General features: G+C 30.6%; 1 protein-coding gene across 1 annotated transcript; it reads right to left on the bottom strand.

The window, feature by feature from the left end:
- Nucleotides 1–254: 254 nt before the first annotated feature.
- On the bottom strand, nt 255–4,300 carry LOC123906487 (protein NRT1/ PTR FAMILY 5.8-like). The gene is made up of 4 exons (XM_045956410.1): nt 3,952–4,300; nt 3,087–3,304; nt 1,312–1,838; nt 255–1,119 (listed from the first exon to the last, which is right to left on the bottom strand). Exons 1-4 carry the CDS (start codon nt 4,001–4,003, stop codon nt 297–299), a joined length of 1,620 nt encoding a protein of 539 aa, XP_045812366.1. The 5' UTR covers nt 4,004–4,300; the 3' UTR covers nt 255–296.
- Nucleotides 4,301–8,272: the final 3,972 nt, after the last annotated feature.

Genomic DNA, 8,272 nt, shown 5'->3' with positions numbered 1-8,272 from the left:
ATCCATGAATTGAGTATCAGGGTTGTCAAACTCTCAAGTTAACACTTAAATTGTTACACGGTCACACATAATACGCGCGTGAAACTGTGGAATAAATTACTATCTTATTGTTTTTTATATAAAAAAATATCTTGTTAGTTTTTTTTTTTTTTCCTTCTTACAAATAGAACATCATACAATTATTGTTATATTAAGACAAGGGTTACTAGTTTAACAAACTTTGTCCCAAAAATAAAGAGCAAACTAAGATAAAATTACACTTGAAAACTATATCAGAAAAAGAAGAAAAAAAAACCTCAATTTTCAATATCTGGATTACTCTTCCTATAGTAATATTTACACAATAGTGTATACAACAAAAAGCTAATTGAACTTAACAAAGCTAGAAGCCAATAGTAATTATCCAAACGTGCTTCAACCATATCATCAGAAAACCAACTTGGTGTTCCTTTTGAACTTGTGTATACTTCAACTAGTGTTATCATCAACGCACTCACAAAGCTTCCAACTCCAAAAACACTAGTATACAATGCAATTCCCACTGTTCTCATATTCTTTGGAACTTCACCATAAAAGAATTCTTGCATACCAACAACTGTGAAAATATCTGAAATACCAAGAAGAATGTACTGTGGTAACAACCAGAAAATGCTTATCGGCACTATTTCTGATTGCAAACCTTCACTTCTCATTTGGCGTCCGATAGCAAGCCGTTTCATTTCAACTAGTGCTGCAATAACCATTGCTATGATTGATAGAACCATTCCAATTCCCATCCTTTGCATTACGTTTATACCTTTTTCCTGTCGTGTTATCAGCTGGGCGAACGGTATGAAAATCCGGTCGTATAATGGCATCAATAGTATTATCGACAATGTTATTGCACTTTGGAGTGTGGCGGGTGGTATCTTGAAATTTGAACCAATGTTTCTCTGCATTGTCATGCCTTGTTTGGTGAAAAATGTTGCAGGTTGTTGGAAAATCACTGCAAACATGAGAAGCATTGTCCATATTGGCAATAGCTTAATCATAACCTTGATATTTGGTAGCAGACACATGCTGATTTTAGAAACCTTAATGCCTTCACAGTTTTCGCGACAAAGTGGTCTCTCTTGAAGCCTGTATCACAAGAAAAATAAATGTTTTTTCTGTAAGCACTTCACTCTTTTGCATAAACTACGTAAAATACACCCTACAATCTTTTAAGTTGGTTCAATTAAACAACTTAAATAACCGCAAGATGTATTTTTCCGTAAATTATCGATAATAATTTAGGAAATGTAATTTTATGTGTATGAAAGTGAAACTTACTCTAATTCAACAACTTCAGACTTGTCATTTGGTAATGTAATTTCACAATGGAAGCATTTCATTGCAGATGCTTTTATACTTTGAAACATGTTCATGAAAGGTTTCTTATCTTGAATATCGTCATCGTCATCATGTTGTTTATATGAATATATAGATCTTCCACTAGAGAAAATCAATATTGAAAGAAGCATTGAAATTGCAGGGATTGCAAACCCTATGACCCAACCAAATGTGTCCTGGATGTAAGACATGACTGTTACACCCATTAGGCTTCCAGCACAAACACCAAAATACCACCATTGGAAGAAAAGTGCTTTTTTTTTGCTACTTGTATCATCTGTGTTACTACAAGGTAATTCTTCATCTTCACCAAGTTGATCAGCTCCAAAAGCTTGCAGAGACGGATTATATCCACCTTGGCCTAATGAAATTAAATAGAGAGATAATGAAAGAAATGATGAAGACATTGTTCTGTTTTTATTATGCCATGATCTTGCTAGTGCCGTTGTTGTCAATGCTGCAAGTCCCTATATAAAGAACATACAAAAGAAAATTTCAGCTTATTTCCATTATGACATTTGTTCACTAGGCACTTACTTCATTGTTGTTGTATGTATAGGAAGATAGCAACAATATGTGCATGAAAACATCAAAAATTCAAAAAATCTCTTAAAAAAGGGGTTTACTAAATGCTTTGTGTGAATAAATTATTATATAGGACTGATATACAGATCATGACATCAGAATCATGGTTTCATGCCTTTATAATTGCTAAATAACTTTAGTTCATTTTACTTAAGGCTTTTTCCAATTATGATATCCTTTCAGCATATGGTGCTTTGTTTAATAGCCTAAAAAATAAGTGGAATACTTTTTTTTTTCAAAGTAAAGTAAGACATAGATTTTGATAATCATACAGGCATCATTGCCTTATCTATTAATTATACTGTATAGATATTGGCAACAACTTTCACTTGTATTATTTCCATGAAGCTGCATAGCACCAACAATTAAGTGCATGTTTGGTATCACGGTGGGTTGTACAAAATTCCAATAGCACTGTGATTTTGTTGAAGCTACAAAGTCCGGCTTTTATAAAATCATAGTGGTGTGCTTTAATTTTATTAAACTCTCAACAATACCGAACATGCACCTATAATAAGTTTTGAAAATAAAAGTGACTTTATGTAATTATAGGTGTTAGTGTCAAACACCGACACATGTTAAACGCTTGGACATGTCTTTAATCTGAAGTGTATGTGCTCCGTAGTTTCATTGATTGAGAAGGGTCATCTCTCTCAACTCTTCCAAAACAGTAAATTACTGTTATATTTGCTACTGGAGCCCTCCAATTACACCACAAAACACTAGAAAACTTTAGTCACATATATCCTTAAATATGATTGGGGTTATGTTATGACTCAGACTCCAACAAACTTAATGGATCTCCTAATGCTAATACTATACTATATATAAAGTAGGTCATCTAAATTTTCAGCCATGTATAGTAGCATTGCATTGCACATAAAGTTTGAGTTAAGCTTTATAACAAATATACATTATGAAAAGAAAAAAAATGAAATGATCTTGCTTTTGATTATAAAATATGACAATTTTCGGTATAAGTTTGAAATCAATTTTTACATGTCAACTTTTTCATTAAAGGATATAACTTAAGCACTGTATCTAAATTTAGTCCTTCATAAAATTCTTTATCTAACTTCACTATATCTCTATAAGGGGGAAAGTATATATATTTGTGGAAGGTGACTCACCATAACATAGAGAAAAGATGATAACATTATGGTAGAATATTTAGCCCAATAAGCATCAGCAATAGGCGCCACTAACAATGGCATTATGGATGTGAAACCAACCCAACTATTAACCATTTTTGCTGCAGATGAGTTGCTTAAGTCCACAACATCAGTTAGATAAGTTACTAAATTTGAAGCTACCCCTTTGAATGCAAACCTCTCTATACCTGCAATGGCTGTCAAAGTGCACCAAAAACATGTAAAAATTTAATTTTTACCCCTATGATAAAATATTGGGCATGAAAAAACAATAGAATCTTGGTTGGATTCTTGACTTTGACTCTCTTCTATGGCTTTAAACCGCGATAAAAGTCGGTTGTGTTGTGAGTGTAGATATTGAGGAGAATTGCAGCTAAATGAGTCTGACACATATTTAATAAGGATTAAGATTATCTGCAGTTGAATTCAACTATAGCGTCCTGCATTTAGGCAAAATCCTTACTGCAGGGTCTTACGGTTGAATTCAACTGCAGACATTCTTTATTCGTTCAATAGCGGTTTGAGGATGCAGAGACATAAAAAACCATAATATCGTAATTGAGATTGTACTTGCGGAAACATTCCTATGCAAGACTATGGAGGCTCATTGTGTTAAAGACAGGACAAGATCTAAGAAAGAAACTAAGATAAAGTTAAAGACAGGACAAGATCATTTATGTGACTTATGAATATGATGATACTTCCCTTTTCTCATCCAGGCATATATTCTTTAATAATACAAAAACCATTATGCTCAATCTTGAGCCATAATAAGGTTGAAACATGAAAATGCAACTACAAAGATAAACATAAACTTATATAAAAAATACACAAAAGAATTTACCTATGAGTAGAATGCATGAATTGTTGAGCCTCTTGGTTTTCTGTCCAGCCATTATGAGTAGTCACAAAATGCTTCTAGAAAAATGAAGCAATCAATATCCAAATCTGAACTATATATGAAATTTACTTACTAAATGAGCCAAAGCAAAGAGAGAATCAAAAACACAATTGATTATGTTTTGGTTTTTTTAAGGTACTATACAAAATATATAGGAGGTATATTCACCAAATTATTGTGAAGATACCAATAGTACCAACTCTGTTTCAAATTTATTTGAGTCCTTAAGTTTAGGCTTTAAATTGCATTAGAAATTGTATAGTACATATATAGCAAGAATGATTTGTCTTTAGCAACCATAATGGAACACTAGACTTTCACTTTGTATGACATACCAAAAAGCATGACCAAAAATATGTTACAAATGCATTTCTGTTACAAAAATAAAGATAATGCTTTATTATTAAATTTTAACTTTGTTGTTATTATTATGATTATGATTACTTAGTCATAAGATAAATATGAAAAAGTTAGAGGACACTTTATTTTCTTTCCTTTTTTGTTTCTACTAGTATTATGTCTATTGGGCCGTTTAATCTGGTTTGGAAGTTAGTTCTGACATTAAATGATTTCAGTCCTTTTTATCACAGTTGCAGGGAATCAAACCGTAATTCTACCTACTAAGTTCAACGTTAATTACCACTGAATCAACTAACGATCAGTACTTAATTAGAGGACACTTTCTGTTTGAGAAATGGTAGGTTGTATAATAATTATTGCGTTACTCAAAGATGTGAATTGCATCATGTGGATTCTGTGAAACCTATCAGCTCTCTAAAGTTGTGCCTCATTTAGACACGTACCATTGCATGCTTGACACAGGTCGATTGCCACATATTGTTCCACTTGGAAACAAGATTCATGTGTCACGCAGTTACTGATCTCGACAGTTTGATTTAAATCGTTAACTAAAATCGTTTAAATTTGATGATTTAAAAAATATGTACTTTGAGTCGTCTGATTGTCAAGTTAATGAGCGAGATTGACTGCGTGCTATTATTACGGCAAATTAAAGAATTCGGATTTATTCTACTTATCTCAATGTAATGTTCAAAATATAATAATTTTTTTATAAATAGATGAAATAACGATAATAAATTGACACACGCATAAATAGAAAAGTCGGAGTTCAAATTTTAATCACAGGACTGACCTAAATTTTTTGACATTTTAACTGATTAATGATTAAGTTAGAATTTGTGAACAACATTAGAGATATTAATATCTCTGTCTCTTAAGTCATAATACAATACCTGACATATATTTTTCTTTTGTAGCTAACAATAAATATTATGATGTGAAGAAGAAATAATTTTATCTCTTCTCTTAATCGCAAATACTATAATATATCAACTTTTTTTAATTCTCGTAATATGGTTTATTTGTATGATGAATAAATCATGGTTATATTGCCATCCATTTAGAGTTCGTAAGTCAATCATTTCTAAATTTAAGATTAATGAGTTGCGTAATAATTACATAAATGTTAAGAACTTGAATCCATATGTTTTCATATTTCATGTGTACATTGTATGAATGTGTATATTTCATGTGTTTGGAAATTGGATTTATGCTCTTGCATGGTAATATCATGTGAAGAATTGAGTTACGCATGGAGAGATCGATCGATTAGGAACCGTGTTTGCTAAACTTTGGAGTTTCATTATAATCAAATGTCTCAATTTATTATGGTCGTTTGGTCCATTTTTGCCGTTGATTTGTTTTATTGTCCTATGATACGATACGTGTGGATTCATTGAGTTAGGTTTATGTCTCCCCAGTTTATGTATATGTATTTTTTTTCTTTTATTAATAAAATAAAGATAAATTAATTAAGATGGAAATTAAAATATTGAAGCAATTTTTAATGGAAATTAAAATGCATGGGTCAAGCTATAAAAAATAAATTAATTAAGATTCGGTGTTGTTGCCTTTGTGCTATCGTAGTGTCCATTATCAACTTTATGTTTTGTCCTTTTACCACAAGTAAATTGCCTTTCTAATCCTGTTTTGGCTTTTGACCCTCTTTGTTTAGCCAAAAATAAATCCCTTTCTAATCCAATCTTTAATGTTTTTTTAACTAGTTTTGGAGTTGACCAGTCACAATACTATATGATCAATTCATCTACTATCTGCATTCCAAAATTTTGGATTTTTTATTTAATAATAAATTCCAAACTTTGATAGTTCTATTGTTTATATTATGTTTCAAAAACATTGGATATTTTAGAAATTTAAGATATAATATACCTTTATTTTCCAATCACACCCTTGATATAATTGACATGATTTGTTTTTATGAGACTATTTTTTGTAGTAGAGTATTTATAATGTTTAAATTGAAAAATGAGATTTTGTACTTCACGTAATGTAAATAAATAAGTAAACAAATACATTTTTTTTGTATTATATATAATAATTTTTTAATAATTTTTTCGCAGAAACTTTAAACTATTAAAATAAGAAGTAAGATCCACCACTATATTTTTTTTAATAGAAATATTAATAACTTAATAGATTAATTTTTTTTCTTCTTTGTCAAGGTTTGAACGTGTGATCGTCATTATAATTTTTTTTTTTGAAATATAGATGAAAATTTAGAAACCAAAAAAATGCAAAATTTATCTCTAATTTTATCACTAAGTGTTTTTTTGGTTTACAATGTTGGCAATGATATCGAAACTAAGGCTTCATGCATAATATTCAAATTTTTCACCACTAAATCAAACCTAATGGTTTTTTTTTGTTTATCACTAAGTGTTAAAGATACTAAATTTAATGAATAATTTTATTTTTTTCTCTAACTTTTATCGTTATTTTAATTTTATTCTTTTTTGTCGTTACAACTATAGGAGCAAGACATGGCAACCTAACCCTTGCGGGCAAACATGCAACACACGCAGACACACAATTTCCACAAGCAATCACAACATGAACACATACTTAGAAAGATAGTATGTGGGAAGATAAATAAACATTAGAAATATATGATCATGAGTATAAATGTAACATTTTAATTGATATTTTATCTAACTACCCAATGAACAAATTATCACGGTTTCTTTGTGTACTTTCTTTTTAAGGTTGGTGCTTCAGTGAGATGTATACCACTTTGATTGATTATATGATAACAAGAAGTTGAAGTGGGGAGTTATATATAGTGGGTGACATAATATGTGCATATTAAACCTACCACTACCACGTGTATAGTTGATGTTTTCTACTACTCCCTCCGGTCCTTATTATAAGAAACACTTTGACAAAATCACACAGACCAAGGAAGGTAAATTTTCTCATTAATGATTCTAACATTTTATGTTATATTCCAAAACTAACCTTTGACTAGCATGAGAAATAGACTTCTCTAATTAATGCACTAGCATTATAATGAATTATTTGATTGTATTTAATAAGGGTACAAATGAAATTGTGTCAAAGTGTTTCTTATAAAAAGGACCAAATAAAAATTCCAAAGTGTTTCTTATAAAAAGGACCGGAGGGAGTATTTGAGCAAAGGTAAGGTCACTAAGTTGATATTTTCTACTTTTTGCCCCAAAGATAAGGTCACTAAGTACATGTTTTAGGTCACACTCTGAGGGAATGTGATCATGAGGGGTCCGACTCTTCTGCAATAAAAATTTCTCAGATTCTTTCAGTCGGAATTTATAAATCAATTTTGAATGAGTGATTCAAGTCCCCTCTCAATTGTAGTTACGAGGATCGAATTGTGATTCTCTCTACTAAATTCAGTGTCAATCACCACTAAACCAACTAACGTTTGATAGCGACCATCAATTTTGGGAAGACAGAAATATTCCATTTTTATTTTGGAATTAAAATTAAAATTTATTTCTCTATAAAAAAAATAAAAATTGTTTTATTTTTAAAGGCCAAAAACTTATTTAATCATAAAATATATATTTTATTTAAAAAATTATTTATATTCTCTTTAAATATCATGAATGTAAGTGTTTGCCACATATGTTATAACTCTTCCATGTGTCCACTTACATGGCTGCTAACATGATTAGGTCATCCTACTCACATATGATAAATTACAACAAGCATTCAAAACTCTTTTGAGTCAAACAGTCTCGCGTCAACCCTAGAGAGTAATACGGATATCAGAGTCATTTTGAATCTAATGAAGAAAATGGATATAGATGAACGTTAGTGAAGACAAACCTAACTCCATGAACCTATAGATCTCAACAGATCAATTAACATTCAGTGTATCAAAGATCAGGAACACCAACATATATAC

This window comes from Trifolium pratense, linkage group LG2 (genome assembly GCF_020283565.1).
Source record: "Trifolium pratense cultivar HEN17-A07 linkage group LG2, ARS_RC_1.1, whole genome shotgun sequence".
Lineage (NCBI taxonomy): Eukaryota > Viridiplantae > Streptophyta > Magnoliopsida > Fabales > Fabaceae > Trifolium > Trifolium pratense.
Note: the sequence above shows the minus strand (reverse complement) of the source record. Positions and strands in the feature narration are given on the sequence as shown.